This window comes from Pterocles gutturalis, unplaced genomic scaffold (assembly GCF_000699245.1).
Source record: "Pterocles gutturalis isolate BGI_N339 unplaced genomic scaffold, ASM69924v1 scaffold24550, whole genome shotgun sequence".
Classification (NCBI taxonomy): domain Eukaryota; kingdom Metazoa; phylum Chordata; class Aves; order Pterocliformes; family Pteroclidae; genus Pterocles; species Pterocles gutturalis.
The window spans coordinates 5,265-29,520 of NW_010138933.1; the positions used below are offsets into that span (position 1 = coordinate 5,265).

General features: G+C 37.0%; 1 protein-coding gene across 1 annotated transcript; it reads left to right on the plus strand.

Annotated features, from left to right (window-relative positions):
- The first annotated feature begins 269 nt into the window (after positions 1-269).
- Positions 270-24,179, plus strand: LOC104459268 (Y+L amino acid transporter 2-like). The gene is made up of 9 exons (XM_010083195.1): positions 270-836; positions 4,628-4,753; positions 6,573-6,717; positions 9,251-9,374; positions 20,097-20,200; positions 21,258-21,354; positions 21,608-21,757; positions 22,490-22,673; positions 24,085-24,179. The coding sequence occupies exons 1-9, from the start codon at positions 305-307 to the stop codon at positions 24,177-24,179; spliced, it is 1,557 nt and encodes a 518-aa protein (XP_010081497.1). The 5' UTR covers positions 270-304.
- The last annotated feature ends 77 nt before the right edge of the window (positions 24,180-24,256 follow it).

Consider the following 24,256-nt stretch of genomic DNA (forward strand, 5'->3'; position numbering starts at 1 on the left):
TGTTTCTTTTTTTCTTCTAAAGGTAGAAGTTCCTTTCTAAGCTTAAGTTATACTGAAATTTGTCTCTAGCTCTGTGTGTTGTTTTTTTCTATTTATTTTAACTATCCGTGAATTTGTGGTAAGAGAACATACGAAGCAACAAAAGGGAATTTCTCAATTTACATTTGTAAATCATAGGGTAAAAATGTGAAAAGAAGGTTTGGCAAGAAAGTCATGGGATAAAAAATTTTATAATTATGTCAGCTGTCTATATTTTGTTTTAGATTGTGATTTGGAGCCGTGGAGAATTCACAGTCTTTCCACGATGGGAGAAAGGACAGATTGTACAAAGTCACACAGTTCACTGGCTGAATACAGCCCTGTCAATAAATCAGACAGGACAGATCCAAGTGATGGCTGTGCAATGCAAGATGGAAACCAGAATATAATGCAACTGAAGAAAGAAATATCTTTGATAAATGGGATAAGCCTTATAGTAGGCAACATGATTGGTTCAGGTATCTTTGTCTCTCCCAAAGGAGTTCTCATCTACAGCAAATCTTATGGATTGTCTCTAATAATTTGGGCAATTGGAGGGATTTTTTCAGTCTTTGGAGCTCTCTGCTATGCTGAACTTGGAACCACTATTACAAAGTCAGGAGCCAGCTACGCATATATCTTGGAGTCTTTTGGGAGCTTCATTGCTTTTATTCGTTTGTGGACCTCACTCCTAATTGTTGAGCCAACTAGTCAGGCGATTATTGCCATCACCTTTGCAAACTACATCGTTCAACCTTTCTTCCCTTCTTGTGATCCTCCATATTTGGCTTGCCGTCTCATAGCAGCTGCTTGTGAATGTAAGTATTTCTTGAAACTTCTTATGGTAATTTTTTATCCAAGGTTAAGGTTTATTAAAACTAATGCTACCAAGTCCCAGAGTTGTTGCATACTGAATCTGCAATGGTATGAATTACAGTGGAGAAAAGAACAATTTCCAGCACTTGCAGGTATTCAGTCAGTGAATTACCATTTTCTCGTTCAGAAGCAGGGGAAGGTATTTACCTCTTCCAAGTTTACTTACATGGGAAAACTGTGGGAAGAATTTGTTTTCCCTCAGGTATATTAAATGAAACCTCAAGGTACTCTTGGTGTGGTCTAACAGTTGTAGAATAGCTCTTAATGCTGTAAATTCTGATGTAATTTATTTTATAATAGCTTCTCAAAGTAGACATGCTTAAGTAATTACTCTGGTAGGGTTTCAAAAGATCATTCATTCAAGATTATACTCAAGATTAACTGTAACATCAGTACAATAGTACCTGTGGTGGTAAAGCTGCTTTGAAAAGTAGAAATTTTGTGTGCACATAAAACACTGAAATGTTTGTGATCAGATAGCCAGCTTTGTTAGTCAATATAGAGGAACAACTGCCCACGTGCTTCAAATCAGGACTGTTCTGCTGTACCAACAGAATGAAACTGTATGATTGTAATGTTTGTGTCTTATTTAATTTCAGGTATTTCCTGTTAGAAATGTTCGTATTCATATTTTACATTTCCAGTAAACAGTGAAAAATATATTTCATAAAGTCTGTATGGCAATCCTTCAGCATGTACTGATTGTCATTGCTGTGTGCTGTGGAGTCTGTCGTCCCTATTGACCTGATGCTCTTAATCATAAAGCTAATACAGAACTTGGTCTTTTTTACTGCCAGCAGTATGCTTCAGGGAGAAGATGTGCAGCTCCTAGTTGGTACATTTTTGAGGCAACGGGGAGTGTGTTGAAATGGCTGTAATGTTTCTTACTACAGTTGTTTATGTAGGACTGGAAGAGGGGAAAGACAGAGCAGTGGTGTGTGCTTCAAATATTTGACCTCTGTAACTAGTTGTAAACATTATAGCTTCCCCTTCCATTTTTTAAAGTTCATTTTTATTGCTGGGAAAGCACTGATGTGCTCCAGGTAGTGGGAAGAATAATCACAAACTTCTTCAGAAAAATCTGTCAGTTTACTCAGTTCTGTTCCCTTTGTCTCCCTCCTCACTCCCAAATGGGTGGCCACATTTTGTTGTGACAAGTTTAAGAAAGAAATGAAGGACCTGTAATGTCATGTTCGCATTCCTTAAACAGAGACTGTCCCAAGGTATCCTGGCACAGATTGAGGAGTGTGGGGGAATCTGCTCTTCCATTTAAGATACCTCAGATCTGAGGGGAGCTAGCCCTTATAAAAAGCAGTTCATTAAAAAGCAAGAAGTTAAGACAAAGTGACTATATAGGACATATAGAAAGACAGTGTATTGTCCTCTACACTTGAGAGGGGATTTAACACCTTTTTCTTTAGTGGTGACATGTGACAGCAAGATCACTCTCATGTAGCTGGAACAACTTACTCTAACATTCCATTTTGTGTTTTAAATGCTTGTTCTGCCGTGTTCTACAGGTCAGTGCTGAGACTCTCACCCTCGCTCTACAACATCATTTAGCTGTTGCTGTTAAAGCCAGCACTTCTCCCTGGCCTGGCAGGGCCGATGTGTGTCAATTCCTTGTCTGGATAAGATTAATACTTTATTTAAGTTGCTGTGAGTAGAAGTCTGAACATCGGTTAGATACAGATTGTGTATGAGAATGAGTGGGTTTGTTGTAAAATTTCTTTTTGTTTGTTGGTTTGTGGGTTTTTTTGTTTGTTTTTTTTTTTTTTTTTTTTTTTAACTGTAGTATTAACAATGCTAGATGTGAGATCCGTCTTGGTGTTATACAGCATTACTTTGTCACTCATTTTGGAAAAGAGGGTCGCAGCTGGTGCTGCAGAGCTCAACTTGACAGTTCTCAGGAACTTTAAGTAGCTAAACAATAATTAAGTTGAAGAAAACATGAGAGAACAATTTTAGTAAAAGAAAGAGGGAGGGGTTGTGGCTTATTCAGATTCTTGATTATCTTTTTCCCTAAGCTATCAGACAGAGTAGCATTTCATCTGAAGCGCAGACCAAGCCTTGACTCACTAAAATAAGTGGTTAATAATAATTGCTTCCAAATAAAGTTGCTTACAAAAACTAAAAAAATAATGGCTGAAATAAACCCTGTGAGCAAATACTCCATGGATAATACTGATCATTAATACTGAAGAGCAGAGACAAGACCAAGCAGAGTTGTTTTTTTCCTGAGGGCTCTCTGGATCTGCTGCAGTCCTGGCTTGAAATTCGATACAACTGTTTTTTCCCCTCATCTTGCCAAGCTCAGTGGAATCTCGTTCAGTTATTCCACTTGGCCAGACGGTCTAGTATACTAGTGCCATGCTTTTGAGATCATTACCTTTCTTTTGTTATCTTTTTAAAATTATTACTCTTCTCTTTGGTAACTGTGCTAAGTGCATTTTTATCTTACTACTATCACATTCTTCTTAGATTATGGGAAGGGAAATAATTTATCACATCTTCCCATTTAATTTTGACTTGCTACTACCTTACTCCCTAAACAATCAAGTTTAATTTTTATTTATATGTATATGTAAAATAAATAGTACAAGAAAATTGTTTGGAAATAAAAAAGTACAGTAGAATATGACCACTTTTTTACTAGCTAGAAAAAAAAGGAGGAAAATATGGGGTGGAAAATTTGGGGAAAATATGTAAACTTCTGGGTTGGAATCAGTAATGTAATGACAATCTGGATAAGAAAAATATGCCCTGAATTAGTATTTTCTTCTATAAAGAATACTGAAGATACAGAAACCTATTCAATATTTAGCATTTGAATTCAGGCAGAAATTGTCTGGCTCTCCACTTGAGGAAAAAGTAATAACTGCAAAAAGTAAAATGTTGAGAGCCATGAGAACAGTGTATTTCAACAATAGCTTGAAAAGTGTTTGTTGGGGAAGTTGATCATATGAGTGAGTTTAGTCAGCCACTGATAAGAACATATTTGTGAAATCTGAAAGTCTCATTTCAAGTTCCATCACAATCTTGTGAAATAGGTCTGACGCTATTTTGGGATAGAGGGAGGAATATATTCAGAATACTCATTACTTACTACCAGTTCTTTAAAATCCGGATTAATGTTGCATTAACTGTAAAGCATATGTTATTTGGTCAGATCTGTTCTAACATTACTTAGTAATACAGTTTAATACAACTGGAAAAGAGTATTGAATCTCCTGTGACGATATTCAGTATTGCAAATGCTCCGTGGATGTTGAACTCATCCTCAAACTAACAAGGAAGTGGAAAAAACTTTTCACACACTATTTTAGTATGTTTGCCTAAAGGAATTTCTAGATAATCTTTCATTTATCAGAACAATATTGATACATTGAAGTGAATTGTTTAATGTAACGGTTTCTTTAGCTTCAGGATAGTTGCAGAATGCAGCTGATGAGGGGTAATGTTAGGAAAAATGGGCATGTAACCAGAGAAGGGGAAGGTCTTTCCTTCCATCTTTTGAAACAGTGTGTTTGGAACATCTGTTTCCTACTGTTTTGTTTAAACCAGTGTGTTTTCAGTACCAGTGTATTTTGCTTAGTTTAACTGAAGTATTAGTATAACAGGTAAGTGCATATTTAGATTATAATTTAAAATATTTGAAAAATGAATTACACGGAATATTGTTCAAATAGTCTTTTCATTTTTTACTTTTTTCTTTTTTTTTTTTCCCCCCTAGGTCTTCTAACATTTATAAATTGTGCCTATGTTAAATGGGGAACACGGGTGCAGGATATATTTACTTATGCTAAAGTCACTGCTCTTATTGTCATCATCATAACTGGAATTGTTAAAATATGCCAGGGTAAGCTTATAAAATTAAAGCAAAGGTTTGTATTTATCCGTTAAACTGAGTAATTGGGTTAAATACTGTAAAATACCTCTGTGTGTGTTATCACGTGCCTCGGTACAAGCCTAATATAGTCACTTGGAAAACACCAATAACACCAGTGTTAGGCCTTATCATATTAGATCCTGAGAAGCTATCCTATCTCAGTTGACTTTGAACTGGGTAAAAGAAAGTAACTGATTTCTCAGCAATGTTGCGCAACTTACAGCCTGCAGTATGGAATAATAAAGGAAATGAAAACAGCAAAATAGAGAGCTAGCAAAATACAGTGGGAGTGGAGAAAGCTGTAAATTTCTGTAAGGAACATACTGCTTTACAGTGAGATCAACTGAATATTTTTTTACAAAATGAATGTTGTGCAAGTCACTGAACTTAAAGTAAAAATAGATTTGTAAGAACATGTAAGTAGATTTATGAAACAGCAGCTCTTTTTTTTCTCAAATCCTGAGTTCTTTTATAGCTGTTGGGAATTAGAATGTTGATGGGGTTTTGGATGGTGGTTTTTTTTTTTAAATTCGTGTATGTATTGGGCATTGTGCCTTCAACTTAGAGAAATTCGGACCTTAGTTTTGTTCTTTTCCATTCCTTTAGGGAGAATTTATTGGTGTGTTAGCTTAAAAAAAACTACCCTACTTTCAAACATGCCATGAAGGTCTTTCCCTGGCAGTCTGGCAATTTGTGTCCTTTGCTCTAACCGGTTATTGTTGAAAGTCCATGAGCAAGGTGATTATTGTGAATGGGACAAGAGTATGCATATGTGACCACCGTGCTGGATTGTTTAATCCTTAGCACATCTGCCCATCCCTTGTTCTGTAGATACAGAGCTTGCTCACTGCTAACTGCCTTGACATTGTCTCCCTTCTCGCAAAGTAACTCTGCATTTACTTTGCCTGTATCTGTGCCAAGGGAATAGCAATGTCTGGTTAGGATAAAAAAGAGAAAGAAGTAAGGATATTTTGGAGGCCTCAAATATTTGCCAGGCCAGTTTTGATGAAGTCTAAAAGTTTCAGGATGCGTAGTGCAGAGCAGGTTTTGGAGTTACATAGTTACTCACCTTTCTGTATTTGGTGTTTGTGTGTGTGTGTCTATATATGTAAAATAGTCTGAATATTGAAAACTGCCATTGAGCTTTTCTTGACTTGCTTAAAGTCAAAAGATGGCACAAGTTGTCACAAATACCAGTGCAAAAAAAAATTACACTTTTTCTTTTGCCTTGGGAAAATTTTACTTCAAGTAAAATAGTTTTTTATATTCTGTTAACTGTTCTCAGTTTTCTGTTTTTAACATCTAAAACCTAAACATCCATTTAGGTGGGTTGGGGTTTTTTTGTCGTAGTTATCTAAAATCAACATTGTTTTCTGTAGGCTATGTTTTCTATGTAGACTAAATGACTGAAAATTTAAAAGGATACAGGAGTATAGAGTGGATTATTTTATAAACATATATGTTATAAGAGGTACCCTTAGCCTGAGTGCTGTCATTGCCAGTTGTTTGTAGCTTAGTCTGAACTTAATGTTCCTGAACGTTTTGTGCCATTGTGGACAAACTAGGTGTTTAATTATAGAACAGTATCATCCACAGAGCATAGTTTTTAGTAGTTTAAATGCCATGCTTATTCTCATGGCTGAATCACAGAGCAGAATTGGAAAAAGGGCTTAATAAGCAGCTTTGAAGGAATTATGGTTTTTGAGGTTTTTTGTATTTGCGTGCCAAATTGAAAAAAATGACTTGCTGTGTTTTATGATCCTGTACTTTGTGTCTCTTCCACATACAGGACATACATCGCACTTTGAGAATTCTTTTGAGGGATCCTCTTTTGATATCGGAGACATTTCCCTCGCACTCTATTCTGCCTTGTTCTCTTACTCTGGTTGGGATACCCTCAATTTTGTAACGGAAGAGATCAAAAACCCAGAAAGGTAAATGATACGAGCTTTATGAACCTGCATGGTTACCAAGTTGTTAATTTTGTGGCTTTCATTAATGAGTTCTGAGCGTATGCAGAAATGAGTAGAGCTGCTCTATGCTTAGGTGGCAAGGCTGTGAACAACCACCAGGAAAAATTTACTAGTTCTAAACTACATTAGAAATTAAAAAAAACCCCAAACCAGTAAGTTGGAGAATTGCAGAATGCTGTATTCTAGTGCTTGATGAGCTTTCAGTACAAGATGTTGCTGCTATTAATTACACAGCAGTTCCATAAGTGTAGTCTGTGCTGTGTTTATCTGTGCAATAATTCTGATTTAATATTTAAGAGTTATCCTTTCCATGAATTTATGCTCTAAAAATGTGACTGAATTAACTAATATTGTCCAGTTGTGAGTCTGTAAGCAGACACCTTTTATGTTAAAAGTAGAATCCCATTTGATGATTTTTACTTCCTATTATAAGCAACAGTTCAGATTGCTACAACTGAAAGAATGGAAGAAATATTTTTTTTAAATTCTCCCAACTGATTTTGACTTTTGCAATTTGTTCTGCTATCCCCAAGTTCTATCCTGTGCATTTATTTAACCAGTTATCAATTAAAAAGATAAAATAGCAGATAAGTATTTTAACTCTAAAAATAGCTATTTTTAGTCAGACTGAATCTCAAGTTGACAGCGTTTCCTTAAATTGTCCTGCAAAGATTTGCTGTCTGTATTCAGAAGAGACCTATGTTCTGTGTTTGCATCAGTCATTTGGTCCTTCAAATTGTGGGGTTTTTTTCTGCTGAAAGAGCTCCCCTTTTGAGTGCTGTTGCAGTGCCTTTTCATCTTTTTAAAGTTACTGTATTGTTTTGTGTTACCAGTTGGATAACTCTTGTATTAGATGTACTGTTTTGAAAAATTATTTTTCTCACAGGATATTTAGCTGATGAAAATTTCTTTAGATTCATTTGCTATTTATAGGCATCAGTGCCTAATACAAGCTTTGTTCTTGGTAACAGCTGTAGGTGATAAAGTGAACTTCAAATTTCAGCTTTCTACATTGACAGTTCTTGGGAATAATGAGATGTTCCAGACATATATAAAATTACGTGAAGAATTTTTCATATTCACTTGATTCATAGTCCCCTCATGCTTATCCAGTCAAAAGCTGCAGTCCACAAGTTAAATTTGAAATAGTCCCTTGGCTTTAATCTTGGGAGATGCAAAGTCCTGAAAATGCCATTTGATTTTTTTTTGTTACATTACATGACATTTCTGAATTAATTTCTAAGAGGTTTTTTAATTCTGTTTCTTCTGTGTGCTGAGGTTCACAGGTCTCTTCCTTTGAGTGTGCAACCTGGAAGCAGAGTCAGAACTCCCAGTTACTAATTTACTCATTTATATGGGAAGGTGTGGGGCATGTGGTGTGTGTTTGTTTTTCTGCTTCCACAGCATCAGACAGACCCAGTTGGAGTTCTGGGCCTCAGGAAATTTTTGAGGAAACTTCCAAAGTGCGTTTCATATTTCTGGGGTTTTTTGTTTGTTTGTTTAGTTGGTTTTTGTTGGTTTTTTGTGGTTATTGAAAATCACGTTCATGCCAAATACTTATCCATGTCACCATGCCGCGTTTCATTTCAAACTGGGCAAATGAGAGAGTAACACTCTCTGTTCTGCTTTCCCTTTTGAGACATTTAAAATCCCTGCAAGCTTTGGGGAAACAATAAAGCTGAGAAAAGCCAAAGCTTTAAATTACAAGTTTGCTTCTGCTTCTGCTCTGCAGTTTCTCTCTGTGGAGCTGCAGACTGAGGGCTGTGAGTTTATCTCGGCTTTAAATTAAATCTTATCTGTTTACATCTAGAGGTTTGCAGTGTTTTCATGTTGCTCTAGACTTCTTTTGTATTGCTTCCTAGACATGTGTTTGCTAGTAAGATACACCACATCCTGAGAGTCACAGCTGTGTAGCAATTTTGGATCTGCCCTCTGCATCTCTACGTTCTGCAGTTGCACAGCCCAATTAGTTTGTTCTCTGCAGTGATGGGTGCAGATGAGAAGATCAGGGGTTTGGTTTGGTTTGCTTTAGTGGATCTCCCTGCATCACTTCTAGAAGTAGGTGCTAGAAAAACAGCAGCATTCCCCAGGGAGAATGAGCACAGCGACTCACAGCTCTGTCCCTTTGGGTTCTCATTGTGGTAATTAACATGGCCGGTAGGAAATAATTTAAAATGTGTAGTTTGAAGGCTATTATTGCAGATCTGGAAACCCTGAAGTTAGGATGGTTGAAGAGCTGTTGCATAGAATCCCTTTTAACACATAATTTGGGTTTTAAGTAACTGCAAATAGTTCTGCTTTTTCAGTATTCTATATTAGAATTTCTAGTTTCAAAATAAACCAAACTTTATTCCAGAGATACCTACTTTGAAATCTTTATTCTGTCTTCCTACCTTTTATCTCTAAGGTAAAGGATGCAAATAAATAAATTTATTCTCATAATGGATTTTTTTTTCCTGGGTTGTGGGGTTTGGATTTTTTTTTTATCTTACAGGAACTTGCCACTGGCTATTGCAGTGTCTATGCCAATTGTGACTGTTATCTACATTATGACCAATATAGCTTATTATACAGTGCTGGATGTCAAAGACGTTCTTTCTAGTGATGCTGTGGCAGTGGTAAGTTGATCATTTGGCATTTTGCTATATTATTAACTTTTCACCTTTTAGGGATGCATTTCAAGGAACAAAATAAGAAAAATCGCCAGTTTATTACAGTACTTCACTGAATACAGGAGAACAGAACAACTCATTGTGAATAATTTAATCTTAAATAGACAAGCAGTTAATGAAATAACATAATATTTTATCAGATTTATTAAAGCAAGCATAGATACACCTTGTTAATGTATTTTGCAAAGACGCTAATTAGACTTGTGCACTTAGAGCTGATTGTAAATTAGACTCATTAGTACATAATTGTCTTCTCTGTTCCTTCGTGCTGCAGGTACGCAGAACAGTGTTGCACGGATCTACATTCTCTTGAGTTAATAATTGGTGCTATGCGTATCTGTAAATTAATGTGTTGCAGCTCAGCTATGATGAAGTTTAGCTTTCTGTCTCCTTTTTAATAACAGAAATCACTGTCTTCCCAACATTGTATTAATCCCAACAACTTTTACTATTCTGAAATTAATTATTTTTGTATATGGTTGGAATTTTGAATCCAATTATAATATATAAGCTTCTTAAAGCTGGTCAAAACATCTTTTATACTTAAAGCTAATCATTAAACAAAAGTGAAGGGGTTTTTTTTGCCCTGTAGCTAGTTAATTAATTGGATAGTTCTGGTTGCTATATCCTCTAGACCTGGAAAATTTAATCTTCTTTTTGGTTATTTAAATTGGAGGAAAAGAAATAGCTTTCCTCCCTTTTAGATTCCCAGTTGGCTTCTAAAATTTAAGTAGTTAGACAATGGACAGACATTTTTAAATACATCAAAATGAAGGAAGTAGTTGCTCTGTTCCCACAGAGGATTACTATGATTAAAAACTGGCTTAGCAAATCAGCAGACCCTTGTTCCACGTATTTAGACAGATGGTTCCGCAAAAGCGCTTACTTGGCTTTCTTTGAAACTTGATAAATATTTATATTTAATGTAAGTTTTCAAAATAGTTTATAGTGAATGTGGGCTGTCACTTGCTTCTTCAAATGTAATTATGCAGATGTTTATTTCAAAATGTATTAAAAGTATGTAAACTTTAATTCTTTGCCTCTTTTTAGCTGGAGTATGGAAATACAAAGTTGTCACAAAATATGTCGTGAAAAACTTGTTAAAACTCTTCAGAATGAAACAAAACAAGACCACAACAGAAAATATTTAATTTTGAATCAGCATATGCTAAGGGATAATAAAATCTCCAGGAATATTTATTTATGTTGTAGGCTATGGTATCCCGTGTAAACTACCTTCCAGTGACTGATAATGAAATTTTTAATTCTTATCTAGAATTAATGAATCCAGACAAAACTAAAAGCCAATACACTGTCTACTGTCTGTCCTGACTTCCATAAAGGAACACACTATTTGTTTTTGCTAACAAAAACTTGGAAAATACACACCTGTAACAGCTATGAAATTCTCCAACCCAGCCTATCCCCTAAGAGTATTCCCTGCCTACTCTACTGCTCCTGGCCTTTGTTACGACAGAGGTTTATACAGCCATTGGGTGAATGGGATCAGGAGAACTGATCCACCCTGGGAGACTGGGGGAATGATTCACTGTGGGCCTCTCCAGTCTATGTTGCTGTATTCAGCAAGTGGTAGCACTGCAGCAGCAATGGGTGGCCAGATAAAGGGGGGACAACGGATGACTGAACCTTCCTACGCATGTGAAACCCAAGCCTAGATTTTTGTGATTTTTTTATACACTTCATTTAGTTGTTCTTTGACATTGTTCTTGACCAAAAGTGAGTATATATATTTCTCTCTGTGTGTGTATACATTTATGTATATACACATGCTGTGTAAATTTACATGAAATTGTAGTACTTGGATCTGGACAGATCAGGTCTTCCTCTCTAGTACAGGATGCATCTGAACATGGAGGAGAAAAAAAGGAAGACTTAAGAATGTTATTAAGTCCTTAGTCAATCTAATTGCATGCAGAGACATTGGGTGACCAGGATAAGAATGAAAAAATATGTTTGGAATTTCCAAAGTTATTAAGGGTTTTACTTCCTGTGCTAGTTTTAATGGAACTTAACCAAATTAATTTATTTGGAAGTCTAGAGCTGTGCCTCTTCACTAGATCTCAGGATTGACAAATATTTGGCACTTAAAAGTTTAACTAATGTTCTATCTAAAGGCATTTTTGCTGAGACAACTCATCAGCTGGCAAACAATGGTCTTCTGATTGCCAGTACTTACATCCCTGTTAGAATGACAAGGTAAAGTGCATCTGAAGTTTAATACTTAACACATGACTCATTCAAAATTCCTTTTCATTGCTGATATGAATTTAATTGCTCAGTTTTGTGAAACCACCTTTAAGCTTGATCTACTAATACATTAGCAAGTAGTGTGGACCTCTGAAAGGATGTCTGTAGAGTGGAACAGTTGACACTGAGGACCTGACATGCACACTATAAATACTTCAGGGGTATTTTACTTTGGACTGCCTGTAATGGGGTCCTGTGGACAGAATGCTTATGTGTGGTTGGATTGCAGTACAGCGGTGCTGCAGGTACGCTCTTGAAGTGCATCTTCCAATTTAGCCTGTTCTGAAAGGGAGGCTCCCTTTAGCTCTGATGCTAAACAATGTGAACCAAAAACTGCAAGTGGTAATAATTGAGAGAGTTGTTTCAAAAGTGCACTTGAGGTCCAAATTAAAACACTCACAATGCACCCGTAGTTTTCTAGTGAAAAGGGGAAAAAAAAGAGCTAATGACTGTAATGGGCTGTATTTGAAAACCCTCCTGTAATACAGAAAGGTAAAAATCTTCATGGTGAATTTTCTCTGGGTAGTGGAAGAGAATTTTATCCACAGTGGAATCTTTTAAGAAGACTTAGGGTGTTGTGGTCAGTGGATTAATGAAGAAAGGAGGTGAGAGTTAAGGCAATCCAAAAACTAATCTGATGAAAATGAGGCACTTTGATCTGCTCACATATTCTACATGCGATATATGGTACTGATTGCTGTCATTTTTGTACTGCCCTCTATGTAGTTGTAGGGTGAAAATTACGATAATGATTTTTAAAGAAATATGGTAGTTATTGCTGCATTTTAGAGCCCTTTGTGTAGTAAAGCAGCAGTTAAATTTAATCTTTCCTTGTTGCTATTTTGGGAAGGAATGGAGTAGCTTTTTCCTATTCATTTCAGTCAAGAGGCTTTGTGCTGGGAAGGGGTGGGATGGGGCAGGGGGGGAAGCTGTTTCCAGTTTCTAAATGGTGAGAGTAAATGTTCCAAGCAGAAGAAATACTACTAGTAGGGTATCTTTGCACATCTTCTTGCATACTGTTTTTCTTGGTGACTGGGAGGTGACAGAAATTTTACCAAGAGATGTTATGGAACAAAATGATAAAATATCTTTCTTCAGTTATTAGCTTTATTGTGGTATAGTCCCAGTGTCGGGGCTAAGAAACTCTTTTTTTAAGCTCTTTTTTGTTGAAGTAAACTAAGTATTACAGCAACAGCTAGCTTAGAAGTTCTCCAAATGCTCTTCAGACAGTTGCCTATCATATAAAAATCCCTTCCTTTTTTCAGATTCCTGTCAGAGAGTTTCACAGTTGACTTCTGGTTTACCTCCTTATGCAAACCATCACAACCCTTACTGTTAAGTTTTATGTGTATGAAGCAGTTACTCTGTAGCACAAATACACTTAAATAAACAAAAGCAGAAATTTTATCTCCCGTTCCCCTGTCACTGAACAACTATTAGTTTGCATCTGAGAGAGCCGTTGTATTTCTTTGTTTGTGAAGAGGGCAGCTGGCTCCACAAGCACTTTTTGGGCTGCTTCGTCTTCTAACAGGAAAGAACATACTGGCTGCCAGTGCATAGCTTGTTACCTGCTTCCTGTGTGTGCTCATGTCTGGTGTTTTGATTGAGTTCATATAATAGGTGATATTTGGCAACATACTTCTTTTACATGGAAAAACTAAAATGATTCCTGGTTAAAGCAGACAGTTGGTTGTCCTGCATAGCCAGCTGTCATTGGAGCTGTACAACTCTATCTGTAGATTGGGGATAAAGATGACGACTGCAGTTGCATCTTTGAATACCATCTTGCGAGTCCAGCATTGATCAATCCAATTTACCCTGGTCTACTCATCTTCTAGAGCAGACCTGCTTTGCTTTGACGTAGCCGAGCCTTCAATGAAACAGGAATGTGGGAGACTGTGTGTTTTTAGCCATTTTGCTCTTCTTTGGTGTATAGTTTAACAAACAGTGCGTCTTTTTCTTCTAACTGAATTCCGCCACATATTCCTAAGTTACTCTTAGACCTTTTGGGTGTTACTTCTCTTTCTTCACTTGGCCAGTCACTGGCTTCTCTTCTGAAAAGGAAAATCTGCTTGTCTTTGGCTGCCAGTGTCATATCCACCTTCTTTGCTTGCACTGGCACCTCCCAGTAAGTTTCCTTTGGATGAAATGCATGTTCTGTATCTTACAGGGGAAGAACTCTTCATTAGGGACATTAGGGACTCTTTTAGAATAGAGCTGTTTAAGAAGTCATTTGCTTGCTTTCTGGAGTTGGCTGTAATTCACTACCAGTGCAGCACTCCTCTTGCCAGTTATGTAGAAGTTCTCTGGCTTTGGAGGCAAAGCTGAAAAGTTGAGCCAGAACTTGAAAGAGTGCTACATAATATTTTCAATATGAGAAAGGTAAGAGACTTTGGCAAATAGTGAACCCTTATTCTACAGCTAGCTATTAAAAATGCCAAGAACAGGATAAACATCAAGTATCTTCAGCACCTCCATGAAGACAAATGAAACTGTTTACTGTTGGAGCTGGCATCTGTAATCTTGATGTGGGCCAAGCAGAAGAGACATGTTACATGCAGTAGACATGCTATTAGTGCAGTAGAGTAGTGCTGGTTTCTCTTACCGTATGATTGTATTAAGTGACCTAAAAGTGAAGAGAGAAATTCATGCTGGACCTTGCAATGCAGTGGTACCTTTTTCTCCAAGAAAAGGCATTTCCAATGATACAAGGAGAGAATTATGTCTGAGTAGAATCAGTCAACAGAATGGTGGTTGAAAGAAGAATTACAGGAAACCTGAACGTTTAAGTTGCTTTCCTTTGCACCTTTACTATTTTCTGACTCTGTTTTCAGTTGACGTGCACGCACTCTCCTTTCTTTAATATATGTGACGATAAATCTAATTTGGTGAAACTGAACAGATGTCATACAGTATCTTGACAAATGTAATCTATGTCAGTGAAGAAAAACTTCATCTACACAGGGTCTTTTTTTGCATGTGGGGCCCCTGATTGCCATAAATCATAGTTTCTTTGTTTCCTTTAGGAAGTACCTCCTTAAAGGCTTGAGACGCTAAAAATTGAGAAAACAGACTGTAGTTCTGACTGCCAAATCTTCCTGTAATGTGGGAATGTATTTACACTCTGCCTCTAGAGAAAAGTCAAAGCAGAATTAATTGTGCTTTAAAGATATTAGTCAGATTGCTCATATCTATTAATCTCCTTACTGCTGACTTTTGGGGTAAGAGTGTTAGACAGCTGAGCCTGGAAAAGCTTGCGTGTGCAATAGGATCTTCAAATGAGCTACATAAAGAGGCTCTGTAGATGCCTTTTACGCCTTCCGAATAGATACAAAAGTATATCCAAAGCTTATGAGGTGTTTAAGTTTCTGATTAGTGCTAGACTATATTCTCTTTGCATTTATCCATCTGATCAGTACTGTTTAGTGCTTTGCCAGTCAAGCATGTGCTCGCAGCTCCATACGCTCTCAGTGTGGTCTGACATTTTTGTTTGCCTGTAAGTGTGCTTTTGTGTGCAGCTAAGTGTGATGAAACAGTTCTCATCTTGTGATTTGTAACATAAAAGTGGGTCTTTGAATCGTCTGTGTGCCTGAATTACTGGATGTGAGGCAGTATCCTGTGTATTTTGTTGTGGCAGCTCTTTATGCAGGGCAATTACTGCTGCTTTTAGTTCAACCTGTTTGTATAGAACTGTTGCTTGGACCTTTAAAAGGACAAAAAAAGTATTCTTGCAAACCATTCACAAATTAGCAGCTGATGATCATGAGATCAAACTAACCCAAGATAAAAAGAAAATTTAGTTAAATCAGTCATTCATGTCTTGAAACAAAGCTGTAATTCAGTTTTTTTACCATTCTTCTGGGAGTAATGTAACATTTTAGTCATGACGAAGTGAGGGCAGTTCAGCTGAGAAGTGTGTGGCTAGAACCTTCTTTCTTCATTGTTATTCCCTGTTGATAGTTTGGAAAAAAAATCAGAACTACGGGGAACAAATCCAGGTGTGTGTCTTTCTACAGTGTGCATGTATATATATATATATCTTACGTGTCCAATGGATGGGAGGGCATAAAAGGACCTTACCTGTAATTGCAAGTGCTGTATCAGCCACTGATTCTCTTACTGTTTCCTAGCTGTTAGAAGCAGTTGTAGTTCAAGTCTGGACTACAGGACTTGTCAGACTATAGCAGAGATGATAATTTAATCTCTTAATCCTTCTTGCTCTTTAGACTTTCTCAGAAGAAACCTGAGAAGAAATCCATCCCCATAGTGGTGGCTTTCTCCTGTTATGGTGGACTAAATGCTTCTGCTATAGCTGCCTCCAGGTAGGCTCCTCTGTCATCCTCGGCGTACCCTTGCAAATGCTCCATTCTTTCCCCTGTTGCCAGCTCATTTGTTTTTATAAATGCACTTCACTACTCCCAGAAGTAGTGGTAGTTAAAGTGGAATTGGTCAGGTGCTCAGTTCAGAGCCCAGGTCTAGCTCATTTGTGGAGGATCCGTGATTGTACCATTGCAGTTTTACCAGAAAGCAGGCACTAACTCCTCACTCTCCCCATTTTTGGGGGTTTTTTTCCCTCTTGGTACAGTGCACGTGGTGTATGTGCTTGATAACTCGATTGCTTTTTGTAGTTTTCTCTGCTCTTCTTTCTTATGCAAAATAACCCCCTGACCTACCTACACAGTTGAATGCTTATTGTGGCCACTTTTACTTACACTTCAGTAACACTTTCTGCAAGAAACACTGTAGCGATCTTTGGTTTTGTCATTGCTCTCAAAAGATTATAGCTCGGCTTTGGAGAAGACGTTTCTTGGCATCTGTTAAAATGGGGGTATTGAAGGATTTATAAATGTGTACTCTGAAGTATAAAAGTGTGTTTGTCTGAGTAGTAATACACAAACTTGGCTGATTTTTATGTTAGAAATGAGGGTGAAACCCTTTCAGAAAACACCTGCATAAAGGCAGGTTAAGCTAGTTAATATCACTAGGAAGTTTAGCCAAACTTCAGGTACCTTTCAACTTTGTTTTGCTGAAAGATCATTTTGCAGGCAGATCTACTTGGCAAACCAAGCTGAACTTTCTAGATCATTCCCAATAAAAATTCCCTTTTGCCTTACCTCACTTAGCGATGAGTTGAGTTAAGCTCTTGAAGTTAATGCTCCACTCTTTGCTCTCTCAGGAATCCCAACTACAACATCAGAAAGTACATTGGAAATGACTCTGTTTGGTAAAGGCTGTCACGAGATTATTCTCTCTTTTGAAGAGGCTCACGTCTACAGATCTAGGGAAATTATTTGACTTTGAGCTGGATCGGCAGTTGTTATACATTGTATAGCTTGCATCCAATTATGTTGAATCTGTAACTTCTTGATCTGTGTATAATTTGTGGCAGTGTGATACCACAGATTTGCCTTAACTCTCTGTGGTTTTTCCTGTGCATATGAGCGATTGCTGTTTTCCAGGATGTGTGAAACAACATTAGCATATCTTAGAAAGATTGGATATACATTATAGGATGGAAATGGCCTTTGTGTTAGTCCCACATCTGGCATTCGACACTGGCCCGTTACTAGATGTTTCAAAAAGAAATGGAAAATGCTTGCAAAGAACAAATGCCAACCTGCCTTTTTGGGGGAAAAAGTTTCTCCAAATGACATATTAGCATATTGCATCCTGCAGCATAAGATTTCAGTCATAAATTTTCTCTCTCTTCTTTAACTTTAGCTGTTAATATTACTTATCTAAATGCTTATCCTTTAGGCAACCTTACTAAACATCTTAATTCTCTAACATCTTATTGAGTGAGTTCTGTATCTTAGCTTTGTTTATTTAAAAAAATCCTTTAGCAGTTTTAAGTTTGGTATCTAGTAATTTCACTTGCTGTTTGGCTGCGGAAATCAGCAGTCCAGGTTTAAATCATCCTTTAAAACATTACAACAATTGCCTATTAGATTTTTCATCCTGTCCTCATTCTTACTCGTTCTGGAGAAGTTGTCTTCATTCACTGGATCATTATGAATTACATTCTGCTTTGGGAGACCAGGTTTCTCAGACCTGCATTTAGAGCCAATAAGGATCTGAGGGAAGCGCTGTGTGTTCTAGTAATTATTTATTCTTGAGCAGCAGAAATCTTTTATATACAGTAATGTAAATTATTAGTTGCTTGTTCAGTTTCAATTGACTGAAAATGGTTAATCCATGGTATACAGAGCACATTTCTTCATGGCATGGTCTTTTGCTATTCATACATGGATTGGTTCTTTTATACTTTTCTCGTGTTGATTTTTATGATTTCTGTGGGAATCTGTGTGTGTGCATTTTTCCACCCCTGTGTTGAAGCTCCATTTTGAGGGAAGCTATACTAATATGTATAGACTAAAAGAGCTCAGGAAGAGAGGTGCTTTAGTAAGAATCAGGGTGACTAATGCAGTTGATGCATTGACTTTGAACCTTTTGGCAAGGTTCCCATTGGAGTGATTATAGGCTTTTGCATTGTCCCTTAGCAGCAGGAAATCCTATCTGCCTTTGCTGAGGCTTAACTAAATTACACAAAAGGATGGAATATTTTGCTTTTTAGTTTAAATGGTGGTTTGCAGCTAAGCAGAGTTGGATTCTGAACCTTAACCTGGATAATGTGCTGAACAAAGCACTTTGTCATCCCAGACAAAGAACAGGAAACTTTAACCGGCCAAGCTTTGTTTTATGTCAGGAATTTTGTCTGGATTTTATGGTTTAAAGATTGACGTTATATGCAGGGTTTTGTCTCATGAAAATCAATTGTTCATTTCACACAAAAAAAATTCATATTAAGTTATTTAGGCTTTTTTTGACCTACAAAACCAATTCAGAAAACAGATAAGGAACTGCTTTTGTCTATCTCGTTCCTGGAGTAATTAAATCAAAATTTGACCACAGTTAAATCCAGATAGCTTTATATGCTATAAACAAAGGCCAGTTCTGAACGTTAATCCACTTGGATTGAACTTCTTAGCTCATAAATGTTATGATGAAGACCGCTAGTTTAAAGGGGAGGTCAAGGGAGAGATGTTTCAAAATACTAAAATATTAAAAACTGAATAATTTTTTTGTAATAGAAAAGACAGACTTGCAGAAAGCTGAACTAGTGTGTATGTTTTTTATGTCTGAGGATCTTGAAACTGATAAAGCAAGAGAGAGCTAAGAAAGTGATTTAGAGAAAGCTTCATAAAAAGGTTTAGATTACTGCTACCTGCCGAGATATAAAATGTTCTAATACCCCCAAAATCCTTGGGGTTTGTTTGAATACCACATATACGTAAGTGGTACATATACCTTTCTGTTTCTATAAATAATGATTTCATACTGTCTAATATAGACAGGATCCTTTTGCTACCGTGACTGTTAGTTTGCTGCAGTAAAAGAAATCACAGCAGTAATTGAGCTATCAGTAGGTAGAATTGGGATAGGAAGGCTTCTCCCCATTTCCTCTGGACACAGCATGAGCAGTTTTCTGCTTAACTCCACACATTAATGTTCAGACATGTACAATACTTATACGAAGATGGGATTTAGAATAGTTGTCAGTCTTCATGTATTAAATTTCTTGATTTTTCAAACATTTTGTCTGAAATTCTAAGTCTCTCTCCCTTTTTTCTCCATCCAGGAGGCTGAACAGAATTGACCAGGACAATATCTTGCAAATTATTACCCGTTTTCATTATAGGTCCCAGATCACTGCCAATCGATGACTCTTCTCTTACCACTTGCTGTGAAACTTTGATGCTCCTGGCTTCTTGGTTTCAGAGCTCTATCATGGAAAGTCACCATAGATGGCCTGCAGTATGGTCTAGCAACATTAACAAATGACTGCTAATAAGATACTTTGTCATTTGCCATGTTGTGAGAGTAGAGCCCAGAGGCTCTACTAGTGGAGCTAAAGGAAAAGAAGAGGTTGCTTAGGAAACTGAAAGAAAGGAAAATAAAACAGATTCCTGGAATAGTGTCCGTAAACAGTAGGTGTGATGGTGGCTATGTTTATCACCTGCAATATGACACTTCCCTTTTTGGATGTGTAATAATATTTTCGTCCTTTATTCTCCATAGTCACTATGTTACACTTGAGTTCTGTAGTTCAGTTAGGTAATAAAATATATTAGTGAGAAAATTCTAAAAACATTTTGGATTTTTTTGTGAGCAGAAAATGTGAGTTCAGGTGCTTTGCTAAAGAAGTTTATGCTTATGTAGAATCCATAAATAAATAAATAAATAAATAAGATGTGTGCTTCTTTGTGCTGCATTATGGATTGTCCTTACTTTATTACTGTTTTTCCATACCAACTTACTACAAAAGCTTTGATGTCACTGTTTTACATATCCTTTGTTGCAGATATTTACATGTTTCCTTTTTCTTTTCCCTTTCATTAGACATTTGCTGACCAGGTATTTGGTATCTTCAGCTGGACAATTCCTATTGCTGTAGCCTTTTCTTGTTTTGGTGGCCTTAATGCTTCAATTCTAGCGTCATCAAGGTAGCACATATCTCCTTCTCTTTGACAAATGTTCATAAGTATTTTTACATGGCACTGTTATGCTCATCTGTTATGAGAGTGGCAAAAATACTTTTGTAACTGAATCTATAATGAGTAGCCACAATAAAATAACAGACCTAAATAAACCTCTGCGCGTGTACCTAAACCCTTAACACTGCTTTACTTCCCCAAAGCATTCCTAGCTGTATGCAGAATAGAATTACAGATCAAATGAATGTTGTCTGTGTGGTGAGTCCTCTGGCCTTCTGATTATTTGGATTGAGTTATCTTCCATTTCACGTGATGCAATAATTCTAGCAAGTTCTTGTTTTCAAATGTATTTACTTAAAACTTACTGAATTTTAAAAATCTTAGTATCTTTAAGTTTTTCTCCAAGTAAAAAGTTGTAAAAGTTGCTACTGCTATTAAGCTGCAGCCAAAAGGCTTAGGATACAGTATAGAAACTTTCCTCTGAGCACTGATTATGAATGTGACTAGTGAAAGTTTTAACTAGATTTATTCAGTCATTGTAACATCCTTCCTGTCCATTGAATGTGTGGTCAGTGCCTCTGTACTGAGAACAAATATGGACATGACCTGGTGAAGTAGTCAATACAGAAAATTTTGCAGTTAATAATAAAATTATATGTGTTTGTTTCTTGAGTGTGTGGTTGAGTGAGCTCTTTTTAGAGATCTGGTGATCTCTTCTGGTTAGCATTCTGCTATAAGCTGGAATGTTTTCAGTGCAACTTTTAAGGATTTTTTAAAACAGTAGAAATTTACTTCAGTTACTGTAGAGGTTTTCTATTTTACCTGTAGGATTGTTTTTTAAAAATTGGTTGCTAACAGCATGTTTCTAAAAGCTTATATATCTTTTAATGGTTGTTGCATGGTACATCTTTACAAGTAGGGTTGAATTAATGTTCCTGGTTTAAAGGATGGAAATTCATCAGTGTAAATACTTAATGTTGACTGGTATTGTTGTTGTATTTTTTTTGTAATACATTATGACTCACCTGTGGCCTCAACGTCTGTTTTCTGGCTATATTTTCTTCAGGCTATATTTTGTAGGATCTCGAGAAGGTCACCTTCCTGATCTGTTGTCTATGATCCATGTAGGGAGGTTCACACCTGTGCCAGCACTGCTTTTCAATGTAAGTTATGTACTGGTTTTCTTTTCAGCTGTTCAGATGTGACTGTATGAAATATTTAAAGGAAAACTTTAAAAAAATCACAAGAGAACTTCAGGTTTCCTGTTATTGAGGTGATTTCTGAGAGAGTGATTTTTGAGGCATAAAACAGTGCCAAATACCAAGGAGTATAAGGTGTTACTTTAAGGCAAAAAGCAGCATAAGCAGTAAGTTTCAAAATTCTGTTGTTCATCACACTCTTGTTCTTTTCTGACAGTGTGCTATGACCCTTATTTACCTGGCTGTGGAAGATGTTTTCAAGCTTATTAATTACTTCAGTTTCAGTTACTGGTTTTTTGTTGGTCTATCTATTGCTGGGCAATTGTATCTACGTTGGAAGGAACCAGATCGACCCAGGCCTCTTAAGGTACTATTTACTTATTACAGACTTGGTTAAAATCCCTGTCTTCCACATGATGTAAAAGTACTGTCTAAAATCTGGACCATACCTGTTATGCGTATAGGTTACAAATCGATCAGGACATAAAACGTAACTTCCATTTTATATTGCACCATGAGAGCTAGCTTGTCTGCTAGATAAGAATAAGTGATTGTTGTAATAGCATGCTCTCTTATTGTACGTTAGTTCAATCAGTATTCCTTCTGTCAACTGGAGAATGTCTCAATAGGCTAACATAGTAACTAGCCTTTTTTCTTGGATTAGAAATCTCTAATTAGGAACACTTATGTTAATTAATACTGTCAATGTGGACCAGATTTAGCTCTCATGGTGTTTCAGTTCAATATCTGATCCTCTTTATCACCTTCTTATACTTTAAGTTGATATTCTGCGCAAAAAAGTCATTCTTGTTTCCTGAGTTTCATGAGATTTGTCTAAAAACACTTTATGCTGTTACGCAGTTTCTTTCAACACAGCAGAGTTACCATACTTGATTACTTCTGCAATTTTTAGCAGCAGTTCTGTTCAAGAATAATTCTGCAATTTGCTAATGGTTCCAAATAGCCAAATGTATAAGAGGAGGAGCAGATAATTTCACAAAGTGGGATTGAGAGGGAAAAGTCTATAACTCTCACCAAAATGTCTGTAACTGTAGACAACAAATATTTCAATATTCTGTTCTGTTTTTTCTGTCTGCAGCTTAGTGTGGCTTTCCCAATAATATTCTGTATATGCACAGTATTTCTGGTGGTAGTGCCGCTCTACAGCGACACTATAAATTCATTGATTGGAATTGCCATTGCTTTATCTGGAATTCCAGTCTTCTTCTTGGGAGTCTATTTACCTGCATCAAGGAGACCTCATTTTTTCAACAAGATTTTAGGTAAGTTTCTTTGTAAATGGAGATGTTTTTAGGAAAGTGGAAAATTAAATAAGAGAATCTCAGTTTGTTGACGAAAAGGGTTGTGGTCAGTTGACCTCAGCCGGCAGCTAAGTACCCATTGAGCTGCTCGTTCACCAGCATCCCCCAGCAGGATGAGGGAGAGAAGAGGAAGCACAAAGGTGAGAAGACTTGGTCAAGGTAAAGACAGTTTAGTAAGTGAAAGAAAGTGGGGGGAAAAAAACCTGCTGCTGCAAAGGCAATAACCACCGCTGACAAGCAGAATGATGGTGCAGACAGCGTCCAAGCAACAGCCACATGCACGCACTTCTTCCTCTACCCCAGCTTTTATTGCTGAGCATGACATTATATGGCATGAAGTACCCTTTTGCCTAGTTTGGGTCAGCTGTTCTGGCCATCTCCCCTCCAAACCTCCTGCCCAACCCCATCCTGCTGGTTGCAGGGAGGGCAGAGTGAGAGGGGAAAAAAACCAACAAACCAAGCCTTGATAACTGTGCAAACACTGTTCAGCAACAGCCAAAACATCAGTGTGTTACCAACCCTGTCTGGGCCACAAATCCAAAACACAGCGCTGTATGGGCTGCTATGAAGAACATGAACTGCATCCCAGCCAGACCCAGTAAAGGGGTACACTGATTTTATATTATGTTTTTACACCCAGATTTTATTTACTGTACATTTAAAAGACCATCCACTTTCTACAGATTTTGTCCTTAGTTTTTATGCATTCTTTTTAATCAAGCCCATGAAAAGTCTGTTTTTAAGCAAGGTTGATGACTGTAACAAGGCTGGACATTCTTGGTAAGGAAAGCTGTCTTGCTTTACTGAATCAGTTGTTTGAAGCTGGATAGATTTTGTGTCAGTCACAGATGGAATTCTGCCTTCTGTTGAATTGCTGCAGTTACATGATACATTTCTCTCCAGCAGTACACTGTTGTTACTGTGTGAGAAAACCCTGATAAAGGGATGTGGAAAGGAAGGTTTATAGCATCATCTTAGAATGCAACAGGATGTGGTGCTGCAGCAGCTAGTGAATATGTAAAAATATTCTGTAATCTTGTCACTTTCCTGTGTGCTATTTGAAGTTCTGGTTTTATTCTTTTATTCTACTCATTTTACACTCTTAATTATACAGAAGAAAGATTTTACTTCAGTTACTTGGGGTGCCTAAGAAGAAAAACACCTTAGGATATCAACAGAACAGTTTTAAACATTATGTGTTTAAAAAAAATTGAGTGGAAGACACATTTGTATTAACGTTTATAGTTTGTTTTCCTTAAGAGAAGTGAGGCAGCATTCTTGACAACTAACTTTCATCAGTCAGATGCATGTTGTGTAATTAGATTTAAGATGGGTGGCTATTCTTCTGATTTATCTTCAATTTCCTGTGCAGGTGCAGTCACACGAAATGTGCAGCTGATCTGTCACTGTGCTTTAACAGAGATGGACCCAAGTGAAGAAAAGAAGACAGAAATCAAATCCAACTAAAATTCCAAAGCCATTACAAGAAACAGGAGGGAGGATAAAGCAGTTACGACAACAAAAGGGAAGAGATGGAACTGGAA